The sequence below is a fragment of the Ranitomeya imitator genome, chromosome 1 (assembly GCF_032444005.1).
Source record: "Ranitomeya imitator isolate aRanImi1 chromosome 1, aRanImi1.pri, whole genome shotgun sequence".
NCBI classification, from domain to species: Eukaryota; Metazoa; Chordata; class Amphibia; order Anura; family Dendrobatidae; genus Ranitomeya; species Ranitomeya imitator.
Genome location: NC_091282.1, coordinates 653,504,025 through 653,521,605, shown reverse-complemented (window position 1 = coordinate 653,521,605; position 17,581 = coordinate 653,504,025). Strand labels below are relative to the sequence as shown.

The window sequence follows — 17,581 nt, the reverse complement described above, 5'->3', positions numbered from 1 at the left end:
GGCGACCCTCAAGACTGGGCATTTTCTCTTGCGCCAGGAGACCCTGCATTGAGTAGTGTCGATGCGTTTTTCCTGGCGCTCGGATTGCTGTACGATGAGCCTAATTCAGTGGATCAGGCTGAGAAAAATTTGCTGGCTTTGTGCCAGGGTCAGGATGATATAGAAGTATATTGTCAGAAATTTAGGAAATGGTCAGTACTCACTCAGTGGAATGAATCTGCGCTGGCAGCTTTGTTCAGAAAGGGTATCTCTGAGGCTCTTAAGGATGTCATGGTGGGATTTCCTATGCCTGCTGGTTTGAATGAGTCTTTGTCTTTGGCCATTCAGATCGGTCGACGCTTGCGCCAGCGTAAATCTGTGCACCATTTGGCGGTACTGCCTGAGGTTAAACCTGAGCCTATGCAGTGCGATAGGACTATGACTAGAGTTGAACAGCAGGAATACAGACGTCTGAATGGTCTGTGTTTCTACTGTGGTGATTCCACTCATGCTATTTCTGATTGTCCTAAGCGCACTAAGCGGTCCGCTAGGTCTGCCGTCATTGGTACTGTACAGTCCAAATTCCTTCTGTCCATTACCTTGATATGCTCTTTGTCGTCGTTTTCTGTCATGGCGTTTGTGGATTCGGGCGCTGCCCTGAATCTGATGGATTTGGATTATGCTAAACGTTGTGGGTTTTTCTTGGAGCCTTTGCGGTGTCCTATTCCATTGAGAGGAATTGATGCTACACCTTTGGCCAAGAATAAACCTCAATACTGGGCCCAGCTGACCATGTGCATGGCTCCTGCACATCAGGAAGTTATTCGCTTTCTGGTGTTGCATAATCTGCATGATGTGGTCGTGTTGGGGTTGCCATGGCTACAAACCCATAATCCAGTATTGGATTGGAATTCCATGTCGGTATCCAGCTGGGGTTGTCAGGGGGTACATGGTGATGTTCCATTTTTGTCGATTTCGTCATCCACCCCTTCTGAGGTCCCAGAGTTCTTGTCTGATTATCAGGATGTATTTGAAGAGCCCAAGTCCGATGCTCTACCTCCGCATAGGGATTGTGATTGTGCTATCAATTTGATTCCTGGTAGTAAATTCCCTAAAGGTCGATTATTTAATTTATCCGTGCCCGAACACGCCGCTGTGCGCAGTTATGTGAAGTTATGTGAAGGAATCCCTGGAGAAGGGACATATTCGTCATCACCACTGGGAGCAGGGTTCTTCTTTGTAGCCAAGAAGGATGGTTCGCTGAGACCGTGTATTGATTACCGACTTCTTAATAAGATCACTGATAAATTTCAGTATCCCTTGCCATTGTTATCTGACTTGTTTGCTCGGATTAAGGGGGCTAGTTGGTTCACTAAGATAGATCTTCGTGGTGCGTATAATCTGGTGAGAATCAGGCAAGGAGATGAATGGAAAACTGCATTTAATACGCCCGAGGGTCATTTTGAGTATCTAGTGATGCCGTTCGGACTTGCCAATGCTCCATCTGTGTTTCAGTCTTTTATGCATGACATCTTCCGTGAGTATCTGGATAAATTCCTGATTGTTTACTTGGATGACATTTTGATCTTCTCAGATGATTGGGAGTCTCATGTGAAGCAGGTCAGAATGGTTTTTCAGGTCCTGCGTGCTCACTCTTTGTTTGTGAAGGGATCAAAGTGTCTCTTCGGTGTGCAGAAAGTTTCATTTTTGGGGTTCATCTTTACCCCTTCTACTATCGAGATGGATCCAGTTAAGGTCCAAGCCATCCAGGATTGGATTCAGCCGACATCTCTGAAAAGTCTGCAAAAGTTCCTGGGCTTTGCTAATTTTTATCGTCGCTTCATCTGTAATTTTTCTAGCATTGCCAAATCATTGACCGATTTGACCAAGAAGGGTGCTGATTTGGTTAATTGGTCTTCTGCTGCTGTGGAAGCTTTTCAGGAGTTGAAGCGTCGTTTTTGTTCTGCCCCTGTGTTGTGTCAGCCAGATGTTTCTCTTCCGTTCCAGGTCGAGGTTGATGCTTCTGAGATTGGAGCAGGGGCGGTTTTGTCACAGAGAGGTTCTGATTGCTCAGTGATGAAACCATGTGCTTTCTTTTCCAGGAAGTTTTCGCCCGCTGAGTGTAATTATGATGTGGGCAATCGAGAGTTGCTGGCCATGAAGTGGGCATTCGAGGAGTGGCGTCATTGGCTTGAAGGAGCTAAGCATCGCGTGGTGGTATTGACTGATCATAAGAACTTGACTTATCTCGAGTCTGCCAAGCGCTTGAATCCTAGACAGGCCCGTTGGTCGTTATTTTTTGCCCACTTCGACTTTGTGATTTCGTACCTTCCGGGCCCTAAAAATGTGAAGGCGGATGCTCTGTCTAGGAGTTTTGTGCCCGACTCTCCGGGTTTATCTGAGCCAGCGGGTATCCTCAAGGAAGGAGTCATTGTGTCTGCCATCTCCCCTGATTTGCGGCGGGTGCTGCAAAAATTTCAGGCGAATAAACCTGATCGTTGTCCAGCAGAGAAACTGTTCGTCCCTGATAGGTGGACTAATAAACTTATCTCTGAACTTCATTGTTCGGTGTTGGCTGGTCATCCTGGAATCTTTGGTACCAGAGAGTTAGTGGCTAGATCCTTCTGGTGGCCATCTCTGTCACGGGATGTACGTACTTTTGTGCAGTCCTGTGGGATTTGTGCTAGGGCTAAGCCCTGCTGTTCTCGTGCCAGTGGGTTGCTTTTGCCCTTGCCGGTCCCAAAGAGGCCTTGGACACATATTTCGATGGATTTCATTTCTGACCTTCCCGTTTCTCAAAAGATGTCAGTCATTTGGGTGGTCTGTGATCGCTTTTCTAAAATGGTCCATCTGGTGCCCTTGGCTAAATTGCCTTCCTCCTCTGATTTGGTACCTTTGTTCTTTCAGCATGTGGTTCGGTTGCATGGCATTCCTGAGAATATTGTTTCTGACAGAGGTTCCCAGTTTGTTTCAAGGTTTTGGCGAGCCTTTTGTGGTAGGATGGGCATTGACCTATCCTTTTCCTCGGCTTTCCATCCTCAGACTAATGGCCAGACCGAACGAACCAATCAGACCTTGGAAACATATCTGAGATGTTTTGTTTCTGCAGACCAGGATGATTGGGTGTCCTTTTTGCCGTTGGCTGAGTTCGCCCTTAATAATCGGGCCAGCTCGGCTACCTTGGTTTCTCCATTTTTTTGCAATTCTGGGTTCCATCCTCGTTTCTCTTCAGGACAGGTTGAGTCTTCGGACTGTCCTGGTGTGGATTCTGTGGTGGATAGGTTGCAGCAGATCTGGACTCAGGTAGTGGACAATTTGATCTTGTCCCAGGAGAAAGCTCAACTTTTCGCTAATCGCAGACGCCGTGTGGGTCCCCGACTTCGTGTTGGGGATCTGGTTTGGTTATCTTCTCGTCATATTCCTATGAAGGTTTCCTCTCCTAAATTTAAACCTCGTTTTATTGGTCCGTATACGATTTCTGAGGTTCTCAATCCTGTGTCTTTTCGTTTGACCCTCCCAGACTCCTTTTCCATACATAATGTATTCCATAGGTCGTTGTTGCGGAGATACGTGGCACCTATGGTTCCATCTGTTGAGCCTCCTGCCCCGGTTTTGGTGGAGGGGGAATTGGAGTATATTGTGGAGAAGATTTTGGATTCTCGTGTTTCTAGACGGAAACTCCAGTATCTGGTTAAATGGAAGGGTTATGCTCAGGAAGATAATTCCTGGGTTTTTGCCTCTGATGTTCATGCTTCCGATCTTGTTCGTGCCTTTCATGCGGCTCATCCTGGTCGGCCTGGGGGCTCTGGTGAGGGTTCGGTGACCCCTCCTCAAGGGGGGGGTACTGTTGTGAATTCTGTGGCTGAATTCACTCCTGTGGTCACAAGTGGTACTGCAGCTTCTGAGCTTCCTCCCTCAGGTGTTCTGGTGAGCTCGTTAACTGCTTCATTACTTAACTCCGCCTGATGCTGCTATCCTTGCTCCTTGTCAATGTTTCAGTGTTGGATCTGAGCTTCTCCTGATTGTTCCTGTGACCTGCTGCTCTGAATAGCTAAGTGCTTTTTGCTTTTTTTGTTGCTTTTTTTCTGTCCAGCTTGTCTTTTGTTTTGCTGGAAGCTCTGAGACGCAAAGGGTGTACCGCCGTGCCGTTAGTTCGGCACGGTGGTTTTTTTTTGCCCCCTTTGCGTGGTTTTGCTTTAGGGTTTTTTGTAGACTGCAAAGTTCGCTTTACTGTCCTCGCTCTGTCCTAGAATATCGGGCCCCACTTTGCTGAATCTATTTCATCCCTACGTTTTGTCTTTTCATCTTACTCACAGTCATTATATGTGGGGGGCTGCCTTTTCCTTTGGGGAATTTCTCTGGGGCAAGTCAGGCCTATTTTTCCATCTTCAGGCTAGCTAGTTTCTTAGGCTGTGCCGAGTTGCCTAGGTAGTTGTTAGGCGCAATCCACAGCCGCTTTTAGTTGTGTTTAGGATAGGATCAGGTATGCAGTCTACAGAGTTTCCACGTCTCAGAGCTCGTTCTTGTATTTTTGGGTATTTGTCAGATCACTGTGTGCGCTCTGATCGCTAAGCACACTGTGTTTCTGGATTGCCTTCATAACACCTGTCATTAGCAAACATAACAGGTGGTTCAGGACACAGGTGTAGCGATGGACATTAAAGGTCTGTCTTCATGTGTGGAACAGCTCACGGCAAGAGTACAAAATATTCAAGACTTTGTGGTTCAGAATTCTATGTTAGAACCGAGAATTCCTATTCCTGATTTGTTTTTTGGAGATAGAACTAAATTTCTGAGTTTCAAAAATAATTGTAAACTATTTCTGGCTTTGAAACCTCGCTCCTCTGGTGACCCAGTTCAAAAAGTTAGGATCATTATTTCTTTTTTACGTGGCGACCCTCAGGACTGGGCATTTTCTCTTGCGTCAGGAGATCCTGCATTAAGTAATATCGATGCGTTTTTCCTGGCGCTCGGATTGCTGTACGATGAACCTAATTCAGTGGATCAGGCAGAGAAAAATTTTCTGGCTCTGTGTCAGGGTCAGGATGAGATAGAGGTATATTGTCAGAAATTTAGGAAGTGGTCCATACTCACTCAATGGAATGAAGGTGCGCTCGCAGCTATTTTCAGAAAAGGTCTCTCTGAAGCCCTTAAGGATGTCATGGTGGGATTTCCTATGCCTGCTGGTCTGAATGAGTCTATGTCTTTGGCCATTCAGATCGGTCGACGCTTGCGTGAGCGTAAATCTGTGCACCATTTGGCGGTATTACCTGAGCTTAAACCTGAGCCTATGCAGTGCGATAGGACTTTAACCAGAGTTGAACGGCAAGAACACAGACGTCTGAATGGGCTGTGTTTCTACTGTGGTGATTCCACTCATGCTATCTCTGATTGTCCTAAGCGCACTAAGCGGTTCGCTAGGTCTGCCACCATTGGTACGGTACAGTCAAAATTTCTTCTGTCCGTTACCTTGATCTGCTCTTTGTCATCGTATTCTGTCATGGCATTTGTGGATTCAGGCGCTGCCCTGAATTTGATGGACTTGGAGTATGCTAGGCGTTGTGGGTTTTTCTTGGAGCCCTTGCAGTGTCCTATTCCATTGAGAGGAATTGATGCTACGCCTTTGGCCAAGAATAAGCCTCAGTACTGGACCCAGCTGACCATGTGCATGGCTCCTGCACATCAGGAGGATATTGGCTTTCTGGTGTTGCATAATCTGCATGATGTGGTCGTGTTGGGGTTGCCATGGCTACAAGTCCATAATCCAGTATTAGATTGGAAATCCATGTCTGTATCCAGCTGGGGTTGTCAGGGGGTACATGGTGATGTCCCATTTCTGACTATTTCGTCATCCACCCCTTCTGAGGTTCCAGAGTTCTTGTCTGATTACCGGGATGTATTTGATGAGCCCAAGTCCGATACCCTACCTCCGCATAGGGATTGTGATTGTGCTATCGATTTGATTCCTGGTAGTAAATTCCCAAAAGGTCGACTGTTTAATTTATCTGTGCCTGAGCACGCCGCTATGCGGAGTTATGTGAAGGAGTCCTTGGAGAAGGGGCATATTCGCCCGTCATAGTCGCCATTAGGAGCAGGGTTCTTTTTTGTAGCCAAGAAGGATGGTTCACTGAGACCTTGTATAGATTACCGCCTTCTAAATAAGATCACGGTTAAATTTCAGTACCCCTTGCCGTTGTTATCTGATTTGTTTGCTCGGATTAAGGGGGCTAGTTGGTTCACCAAGATAGATCTTCGTGATGCGTATAATCTTGTGCGTATTAAGCGAGGCGATGAATGGAACACTGCATTTAATACGCCCGAGGGCCATTTTGAGTATCTAGTAATGCCATTCGGACTTGCCAATGCTCCATCAGTGTTTCAGTCCTTTATGCATGACATCTTCCGAGAGTACCTGGATAAATTCCTGATTGTGTACTTGGATGACATTTTGATCTTCTCGGATGATTGGGAGTCTCATGTGAAGCAGGTCAGAACGGTGTTTCAGGTCCTGCGTGCTAATTCTTTGTTTGTGAAGGGATCAAAGTGTCTCTTTGGTGTTCAGAAGGTTTCATTTTTGGGGTTCATCTGTTCCCCTTCTACTATCGAGATGGACCCTGTTAAGGTCCAAGCCATCCATGATTGGACTCAGCCGACATCTCTGAAAAGTCTGCAAAAGTTCCTGGGCTTTGCTAATTTTTATCGTCGCTTCATCTGCAATTTTTCTAGCATTGCTAAACCATTGACCGATTTGACCAAGAAGGGTGCTGATGTGGTCAATTGGTCTTCTGCTGCTGTGGAAGCTTTTCAAGAGTTGAAGCGTCGTTTTTCTTCTGCCCCTGTGTTGTGTCAACCAGATGTTTCGCTTCCGTTCCAGGTCGAGGTTGATGCTTCTGAGATTGGAGCAGGGGCTGTTTTGTCGCAGAGAAGTTCTGATTGCTCGGTGATGAAACCATGCGCCTTCTTTTCCAGGAAGTTTTCGCCTGCTGAGCGAAATTATGATGTGGGCAATCGAGAGTTGCTGGCCATGAAGTGGGCATTCGAGGAGTGGCGTCATTGGCTTGAAGGAGCTAAGCATCGCGTGGTGGTCTTGACTGATCATAAGAACTTGACTTATCTCGAGTCTGCCAAACGGTTGAATCCTAGACAGGCTCGTTGGTCGCAGTTTTTTGCCCGTTTTGACTTTGTGATTTCGTACCTTCCGGGCTCTAAAAATGTGAAGGCGGATGCTCTGTCTAGGAGTTTTGTGCCCGACTCTCCGGGTTTATCTGAGCCGGCGGGTATCCTCAAAGAGGGAGTAATTGTGTCTGCCATCTCCCCTGATTTGCGGCGGGTGCTGCAAAAATTTCAGGCTAATAAACCTGATCGTTGCCCAGCGGAGAAACTGTTTGTCCCTGATAGGTGGACGAATAAAGTTATCTCTGAGGTTCATTGTTCGGTGTTGGCTGGTCATCCTGGAATCTTTGGTACCAGAGAGTTAGTGGCTAGATCCTTTTGGTGGCCATCTCTGTCGCGGGATGTGCGTACTTTTGTGCAGTCCTGTGGGATTTGTGCTCGGGCTAAGCCCTGCTGTTCTCGTGCCAGTGGGTTGCTTTTGCCCTTGCCGGTCCCTAAGAGGCCTTGGACACATATCTCTATGGATTTTATTTCAGATCTTCCCGTCTCTCAAAAGATGTCAGTCATTTGGGTGGTCTGTGATCGCTTCTCTAAGATGGTCCATTTGGTACCCTTGTCTAAATTACCTTCCTCCTCTGATTTGGTGCCATTGTTCTTCCAGCATGTGGTTCGTTTACATGGCATTCCAGAGAATATCGTTTCTTACAGAGGTTCCCAGTTTGTTTCGAGGTTTTGGCGAGCCTTTTGTGGTAGGATGGGCATTGACTTGTCTTTTTCCTCGGCTTTCCATCCTCAGACTAATGGCCAGACCGAACGAACCAATCAGACCTTGGAAACATATCTGAGATGCTTTGTTTCTGCTGATCAGGATGACTGGGTGTCCTTTTTGCCTTTGGCTGAGTTCGCCCTTAATAATCGGGCCAGCTCGGCTACCTTGGTTTCGCCGTTTTTCTGCAACTCTGGGTTCCATCCTCGTTTCTCTTCAGGGCAGGTTGAGTCTTCGGACTGTCCTGGTGTGGATACTGTGGTGGACAGGTTGCAGCAGATTTGGACTCATGTAGTGGACAATTTGACCTTGTCCCAGGAGAAGGCTCAACGTTTCGCTAATCGCAGACGCTGTGTGGGTCCCCGACTTCGTGTTGGGGATTTGGTTTGGTTATCTTCTCGTCATATTCCTATGAAGGTTTCCTCTCCTAAGTTTAAACCTCGTTTCATTGGTCCATATAGGATTTCTGAGGTTCTTAATCCTGTGTCTTTTCGTCTGACCCTTCCAGATTCTTTTTCCATACATAACGTATTCCATAGGTCATTGTTGCGGAGATACGTGGCACCTATGGTTCCATCTGTTGATCCTCCTGCCCCGGTTTTGGTGGAGGGGGAGTTGGAGTATATTGTGGAGAAGATTTTGGATTCTCGTGTTTCAAGACGGAAACTCCAGTATTTGGTTAAGTGGAAGGGTTATGCTCAGGAAGATAATTCCTGGGTCTTTGCCTCTGATGTCCATGCTCCCGATCTTGTTCGTGCCTTTCATATGGCTCATCCTGGTCATCCTGGGGGCTCTGGTGAGGGTTCGGTGACCCCTCCTCAAGGGGGGGTACTGTTGTGAATTCTGTGGCAGAGCTCCCTCCTGTGGTCACAAGTGGTACTTCGGCTGATTCTCTCTGTGAGCTTCCGTTGGTGGAGGAAAGTGGTACTGCGGCTTCTGAGTTTCCTTCCTCAGGTGATGTGGTGAAGTCGTTAGGTGCTGCTCTATTTAACTCCACCTAGTGCTTTGATCCTGGCCTCCAGTCAATGTTCTAGTATTGGACCTGTTTCCTCCTGGATCGTTCCTGTGGCCTGCTGCTCTGCATAGCTAATTTCCGCTTTGCTATTTTGTTTGCGGTTTTTTCTGTCCAGCTTGTCTATTTGTTTTTTTCCTGCTTGCTGGAAGCTCTGGGACGCAGAGGGTGTACCTCCGTGCCGTTAGTTCGGTACGGAGGGTCTTTTTGCCCCCTTTGCGTGGTTTTTGTAGGGTTTTGTGTTGACCGCAAAGTTACCTTTCCTATCCTCGCTCTGTTCAGAAAGTCGGGCCTCACTTTGCTAAATCTATTTCATCTCTACGTTTGTCTTTTCATCTTAACTCACAGTCATTATATGTGGGGGCTGCCTTATCCTTTGGGGTATTTCTCTGAGGCAAGGTAGGCTTATTTTCTATCTTCAGGTTAGCTAGTTTCTCAGGCTGTGCCGAGTTGCATAGGGAGCGTTAGGCGCAATCCACGGCTGCCTCTAGTGTGGTTGGAGAGGATTAGGGATTGCGGTCAGCAGAGTTCCCACGTCTCAGAGCTCGTTCTATGTTTTTGGGTTATTGTCAGGTCACTGTATGTGTTCTGACCTCTATGTCCATTGTGGTACTGAATTACCTTTCACAACAGGAAGCAATGAACAAATAATAACTAGCAGGAACTTAGCTTCTGCTGGAATAGACAGGTCACCAGAAAGATCCAAGAGCGAACTGAACCAATGCAGGAACATTGACAGCTGGCATGGAGTAACGATCTGAGTGGAGTTAAATAGAGCAGCCAACCACAGGATAAACCACGTCACCTGTGTAAGGAACCTCAGAAGCAGCAGCTCCACTCACAGCCACCAGAGGGAGTCCATAGACAGAACTCGCCGAAGTACCATTCACGACCACAGGAGGGAGCTCGACAACAGAATTCACAACAGATCTCATCTCGGTACCTAATGGCAGTCAGGCTACCTCTGATGAGCACATGGAGGGCTGTGTGGCCCTCCAACGAAATGCCACCCCACACCATTACTGACCCACTGCCAAACCGGTCATGCTGAAGCATGTTGCAGGCAGCAGATCACTCTTCATGGCATCTCCAGACTCTGTCACATCTGTCACATGTGCTCAGTGTGAACCTGCTTTCATCTGTGAAGAGCACAGGGCGCCAGTGGCGAATTTGCCAATCCTGGTGTTCTGTGGCAAATGCCAAGCTTCCTGCATGGTGTTGGGCTGTGAGCACAACCCCTATCTGTGGACGTCGGGCACTCAGACCATCCTTATGGAGTCTGTTTCTAACCGTTTGTGCAGACACATGCACATTTTGGCCTGCTGGAGGTCATTTTGCAGGGCTCTGGCAGTGCTCTTCCTGTTCCTCCTTGCACAAAGGCTGAGGTAGCAGTCCTGCTGCTGGGTTGGTGCCTTCCTACGGCCCCCTCTATGTCTCCTGGTGTACTGGTAGCGCCTCCAGCCTCTGGACACTATGCTGACAGACACAGCAAACCTTCTTGCCACAGCTCGCATTGATTTATTATCCTGGATGAGCTGCACTACCTGAGCCACTTGTGTGGGTTGTAGAGTCCGTCTCATGCTACCACGAGTGTGAAAGCACAACCAACATTCAAAAGTGACCAAAACATCAACCAGAAAGCATTGGTACTGAGATGTGGTCTGTGGTTCCCACCTGCAGAACCACTCTATTATTGAGTGTGTCTTGATAATTGACAATAATTTCCATCTGTTGTCTATTCCATTTGCACAACAGCATGTGAAATTGATTGTTAAACAGTGTTGCTTCCTAAGTGGACAGTTTGATTTCACAGAAGTTTGATTTACTTGGAGTTATATTCTGTTGTTTAAGTGTTCTTTTTATTTATTTTTTTAGCAGTGTATTATATAGTCATTACAAACAGAGTGATCTATTTCAAGTGTTTATTTCTGTTAATGTTGATGATTATGGCTTCCAGCGAATGAAAACCCACAAGTCATTTTCTCAGTAAATTAGAATACTTTATAACACCAGCTTGAAAATGATTTTAAATGTGAAATGTTGGCCTACTGAAATGTAGGCCAAATGTAGGCCAAATGTAAATGCACTCAATACTTGGTCGGGCCTCCTTTTGCATTAATTACTGCATCAATGCGGCGTGGCATGGAGGCGATCAACCTGTGGCACTGCTGAGGTGTTATGGAAGCTTTGCTTTGATAGCAGCCTTCAGCTTGTCTGTATTGTTGGGTTTGGTGTCTCTCATTTTCCTCTTGACAATACCATATAGATTCTCTTTGACATTAAGGTCAGGCGATTTGCTGGACAATCAAGCACTGTGATACTGCTGTTTTTAAACCAAGTATTGGTACTTTTGGCAGTGTGGACAGGTGCCAAGTCGTACTGGAGAATGAAAGTTCCATCTCCAAAAAGCTTGTCGGCAGAGGGAAGCATGAAGTGCTCTACACTTTCCTGGTAGTCGGCTGCGCTCATTTTGGTCTTGATAAAACACACTGGACCTACACCAACAGATGACATGGCTCCCCAAACCATCACTGATTGTGGAAACTTCACACTAGGCCTCAAGCAGCTTGGATTGTGGCCTCTTCACTCTTAATCCAGACTCTGGGGCATTGATTTCCAAATGAAATGCAAAATTTATTTTCATCTGAAAACAACACCTTGGACCATTGAGCAACAGTTCAGTTCTTTTTGTCCTTGGCCCGGGTAAGAAGCTTCTGGTATTGTCTACTGGCCACAAGAGGCTTGACACAAGGAATGCGACAGTTGTAGCCCATGTCCTGGATACGTCTGTGTGTGGTGGCTCTTGAAGCAATGACTCCAGCAGCAACATGTGAATCTCCCCCAAATGTTTCATTGGCCTTTTCTTAACAATCCTTTTAATCCCAGTTGCTTGTGCACCTTCTTCTGCTGCACTTTTTCCTTCCACTCAATCTTCCATTAATGTGATTGTATACAGCACACTGTGAACAGCCAGCTTCTTTAATAATGACCTTTTGTGGCTTATCATCCTTGTGGAGGGTGTCAATGACTGCCTTCTGGACATCTGTCAAGTCAGGCAGTCTTCCCCATGATTGTGGAGCCTACTATACTAATAGATAAATAGATAATAGATAGAAAGATAGATAGATAGAAAGAATTATGTAAGTGAAGCATATAATCATTGCTTTGCCTGTGTAGCTTACTGTACATATAATTAAGTCATAAATAAAGTAATTAAAGAAAAATTTGACATAGTGCCCCCTATAATTAATAAAGAAAGGCTAGGAAGACAGCTGAATTCTTATAATAATAGGCTAGGAAGGGGCCATGGATACTACCCCCCTCCCAGACTAAAAACATCAGTTCACATAAAATGTGCCAATTCCGGGACTTAGCCTCTGCTCGTCCCACTTGCTCTGGTGCGGTGGCAAGTGGGGTAACAGTATTGGGTTTGATGTCAGCTTTGTATTGGCAGCTGACATCAAGCCCAGGGGCTAGTAATGGAGAAGTTTTCAATAAGACGCCCCCATTACTAACGCCATAGTCAAATTGTAAAAAAAAAACTTTCTCGTGCCCTAGCGGTGACTTCAGTGGGGTGAGCGGAGTTCATTGGCTAAGAACTCTGTTCACATCATAGCGAGACATTGATGCTGCGCTATCACGAACAGCTCAGTGTTTCTGCTGGATGCCAGGCAGAACGCTCGCATGATGCCAACGTTCAGCATGGTATCTAGATGTAGCAGAGCTAGACTCGTCATAGGACAAATAGATTATCTTCTCGTTGAACACATGAAGAATATGATGGTTTATTATTTTTTGTCTTTTACAGGAAACATGGATTATCTCCTCGTTGGACAGGTGAGTATAAGTTTGCTTTTTTATTATTTTAAATTAAATGGGTAAAAGAGGGGGGGAGTGTTTATTTAAAATAAAAGGACTTTATTCAGGCTGTGTTTTTTTTTACAATTTGACTTTGGGGTTAGTAAAGGGGGCGTCTCCATTACTAACCCCTGACTGATATCTTTCTATCGATCTATTCTATTCTGTCAGATCACGCTGTGATTTTACTGTACGTGGCTGGTGATATGTCAGATTTTCTAGGAGATGGGTGTGTAAAAATCGGATGGCACTCGCATGGTCCGTGTTCGGTGCAATTTTTTCCCCTCACCCATTGACTTGCATTGACGAGTCATGTCCGATAAACAAGGACACTCACAGCATGTGGCAAGAAAAAAAGTCACAGATGGGTAGGGAATTGCACTTGTCCATTTTTCACGCAGATGACTACGAGCCCTAATCGTAACACTGGTTGTCTTCACATCAGATACGTAGACAATATAACCAATCAGACAATTATTACCACATTGAGGGTCCTTTAGTTTGACCCACTGTTTACGAAAACCTACATTTGATCAGACCAGGTTTCTGATTAGGACATTGGATGGGGCTATATTTATGGTCATCTTCAATGTCAAGAATGTGAGGGAAAATAGATGACATAGAAGTCTTTGGATCTCTCTTGGGTATCGATTGTTGTCTTGAGACAAGGTGGAGGTCATCTGTTGAAATGACAAGTATTGTTGTAAAGATTCGGACCATGAATGAAGACTGGACATGGCTGACGAGTGATCGGATCAGGACACTAGTCATTAAAAATTGTTTTCCTACTGGATACATCAATAACATCCATTGAACATGTCAAACGTTTGACTGGTGGTGGCGCAAACTCCAGTAGACAAAACGTTTTCTAAATATAAGTGTGACCAGTATGTTCAGAACCTTAGTTATTAAAGCTTGTTTTTGCAACAGATATATTAACTAGAACCTTAGGATAGTTTATGAATGTCTGTTTGGAGAAAGTCCAAGCTCCGGTGGACCAAACATTTCCTAAAGTTAAGTTTGACCAGGACGATGGTCATTACTGGGGAGTTTACCTCACTTACATCTTGAATATTTCCATAGAATAAGTCATGAATGTCTTATTGGTTGAGGTACAACCCCTGGAGGACCCACCATTTCCGAAAACACAGTTTGATTAGTACTCTAATGGTCATTAATCGGATCAAGAGGGATTTCCCTTAGCCGATACATCAATAACATCCATAGAATGTGTCAAGTGTCTGATGAGTGGACGTCCAACCTTCTTTAGACCCACTTAGGTTTATTCATAATTTTATCTGGAGAAGTCACGGTGGTCCTCATATTGTATGTTCATAAGATTTTTCCCTGAGAAGCCATGTATTGCATAACCCATAAATCTCCTTTATCCTCATCCAGGGTGAATGGGCAAACCGCCATTGGGCGGAAGAAGGAATCATTTCTGCTAACCATATGTGAGGTGTTAACTATTCAATTATCTGTTTCATGCGTCTAATAACATCAACAGAAAAACAATGTAAGAGAGAATCTTCATAGATAATTCTACCGAAGAAAATGCGTGAGGATCGGTAAGAGGATAAATCATGTAATGTGCGTCACTCCACTGCAGAAAAATGAGTGCAGCTCTGGAGTATAATACAGGATGTAACTCAGGATCAGTAATGTAATGTATGTACACAATGACTGCACCAGCAGAATAGTGAGCGCAGCTTTGGGGTATAATACAGGATGTTACTCAGGATCAGTACAGGATCAGTAATGTAATGTATGTACACAGTGACTGCACCAGCAGAATAGTGAGCGCAGCTCTGGTGTGTAATACAGGATGTAACTCAGGATCAGTAATGTATGTACACAGTGACTGCACCAGCAGAATAGTGAGTGCAGCTCTGGGGTATAATACAGGATGTAACTCAGGATCAGTACAGGATCAGTAATGTAATGTATGTACACTGTGACTGCACCAGCAGAATAGAGAGTGCAGCTCTGGAGTATAATACAGGATGTAACTCAGGATCAATAATGTAATGTATGTACACAGTGACTGCACCGGCAGAATAGTGAGTGCAGCTCTGGAGTATAATACAGGATGTAACTCAGGATCAATAATGTAATGCATGTACACAGTGACTGCAGCAGCAGAATAGTGAGTGCAGCTCTGGAGTGTAATACAGGATGTAACTAAGGAACAGTAAGGGATCAGTAATGTAATGTATGTACACCTTGACTGCAAAAGCAGAATAGTGAGTGGAGCTCTGGGGTATAATACAGGATGTAACTCAGGATCAGTACAAGATAAGTAATGTAATGTATGTACACCGTGATTGCACCAGCAGAATAGTAATTGCAGCTCTGGAGTATAATACAGGATGTAAATCAGGATCAGTAATGTAATGTATGTACACAATGACTGCACCAGCAGAATAGTGAGCGCAGCTTTGGGGTATAATACAGGATGTTACTCAGGATCAGTACAGGATCAGTAATGTTATCAGTAATGTAATGTATGTACACAATAATTGCACCAGCAGAATAGTGAGCGCAGCTCTGGTGTGTAATACAGGATGTAACTCAGGATCAGTACAGGATCAGTAATGTATGTACACAGTGACTGCACCAGCAGAATAGTGAGTGCAGCTCTGGGGTATAATACAGGATGTAACTCAGGATCAGTACAGGATCAGTAATGTAATGTATGTACACAATAATTGCACCAGCAGAATAGTGAGCGCGGCTCTGGTGTGTAATACAGGATGTAACTCAGGATCAGTAAGGGATCAGTAATGTAATGTATGTATTCAGTGACTGCACCAGCAGAATAGTGAGTGCAGCTCTAGGGTATAATACAGGATGTAAATCAGGATCAGTAATGTAATGTATGTTCACAGTGACTCCACCAGCAGAATAGTGAGCTCAGCTCTGGGGTATAATACAGGATGTAACTGAGGATCAGTACAGGATCAGTAATATAATGTATGTACACAGTGACTACACCAGCAGAATAGTGAGTGCAGCTCTGGAGTATAATACAGTATGTTACTCAGAATCAGTACAGAGTCAGTAATGTAATGTATGTACACAGTGACTACACCAGCAGAATAGTGAGTGCAGCTCTGGAGTATAATACAGGATGTAACTCAGGATCAGCAATGTAATGTATGTACACAGTGAATACACCAGCAGAATAGTGAGTGCAGCTCTGGAGTATAATACAGTATGTTACTCAGAATCAGTACAGAGTCAGTAATGTAATGTATGTACACAGTGACTACACCAGCAGAATAGTGAGTGCAGCTCTGGAGTATAATACAGGATGTAACTCAGGATCAGTAATGTAATGTATGTACACAGTGACCGCACCAGCAGAATAGTGAGTGCAGCTCTGGGGTATAATACAGGATGTAACTCAGGATCAGTGCAGGATCAGTAATGTAATGTATGTACACAGTGACTGCACCAGCAGAATAGTGAGTGCAGCTCTGGAGTATAATATAGGGTATACATTTGCACCACTAGTTAAAGGAAATAAATATCTTACATTTCTATGAGCTATATTTTCTAAGATTTCTCAGAACTCGATCTCCTGGTGTGTTCCCGGCTGTTGTGGATAGATCCCGCAGCCCCAGATGCCACCATTTCTCCCTTCTGCAGACACGTCTTGTCTGTGCAGCGCACAATGACCCCTTGCATGTACAGCCGCTTTCCCTATCCGCACATTATTTGGCAGGACCCCGCACAGTATACACATGAACCTATTACCCCTACGTGCGGAGTACTCACCCCTCTGCCCATTGTCCTCCCGCGTCCTGTGGAATTTACAGATGAGAATCCGATGATCCTAAAATTAAATTTGAAGAAAAAAATGGAAGAAAAATCCCCAAAGGAAAGCAGAACGGAGCAATTCCTTCTTTAAATAGCAGCCAGTGTGCGTTTCTCCTTCTCGGGAAAGAAGCACTTGTTGAAACTGGAGCTGTTTTTTGGGATGAACTCCTCCCTCCCTGGGGGGCACCCCAGACCCTCCTCTTGTCCCTTTGGATTCTGGTGCCAGATGAAGAAAAAAAAAGTTTGGCTGCATCTAAAGTCCATCAGTGTCTGGGGTCAATTCCAAAACAAGCGCCCATCCCCCTCGCCCCATGCCTACCCTGCCTGTATCCCTTCCGATGCCCGTCTCCTCTTCTTCCTCCTTTTTTGTGTGTCACATTCAATCCTTTATTCTGCTATTGTCTCCCCTCCTTTCTTTGTTGTCCTTATTTCTAAATTTATCTTCTTTTTCCCCCGGATCATCCCTTGCTTTGTTCCTCGCTCGTCCTCATTTTTCTTTAATTCCTCATTATGCAGACCGCCAGAATCCCCCATGGCTCATTCCTCCCCCATCACATTTCCTTCATTATCTCACAACATCTCCGATTAACCCTTACCTGCCCAGCCCCATATTTTCGCATCGGAACATCGTAAAGTCCCATTGATTTGAATGAGAACTGTGTAATACTTCACGAATCCTGCGGAGGCGCTGCAGAGAGTGGGAAACGTAATATAAGATTCCTCACAGGTTACAGTTTGGGTCTAGGGCAGTGGGTCAAACTGCATTCCTCGAGGGCGTCAAACCATGCGTGTTTTCAAGATTTCTTTCGCATTGCACAAGGTGCTGGAATCATTCTGTGCAGGTGATTAAATTATCACCTGTGCAATACAAGGAAATCCTGAAAACATGACCTGTTTGCGGCACTCGAGGAATGCAGTTTGAGACCTCTGGTCTAAGGGGTAATGTCTCTCCTCCTTAGAACATGGTCAAAAAACACCTCTCATACAGGTTAATCAAATCTCTTGCTTTGTGCTGAGGAGGGGCAACATCC

The 17,581-nt window shown here is 45.2% G+C and overlaps 1 protein-coding gene across 2 annotated transcripts in view; it reads right to left on the bottom strand.

Annotated features, from left to right (window-relative positions):
* Window positions 1-17,049, bottom strand: part of LOC138639149 (sodium/potassium-transporting ATPase subunit alpha-2) — a 64,067-nt gene extending 47,018 nt beyond the window's left edge. The window contains exons 1-2 of one of the 2 annotated variants that reach the window (XM_069728737.1): window positions 16,870-17,049; window positions 16,509-16,566 (exon numbers count right to left, since the gene is read on the bottom strand). In XM_069728737.1, coding sequence (XP_069584838.1) covers window positions 16,509-16,520 — 12 coding nt within the window. In that variant the 5' untranslated portion in view covers window positions 16,521-16,566; window positions 16,870-17,049. Of the gene's footprint in view, window positions 1-16,508; window positions 16,686-16,869 lie in introns of those variants that run through there. The other variant, XM_069728736.1, reaches the window with a different exon arrangement.
* Between the last annotated feature and the right edge of the window lie 532 nt (window positions 17,050-17,581).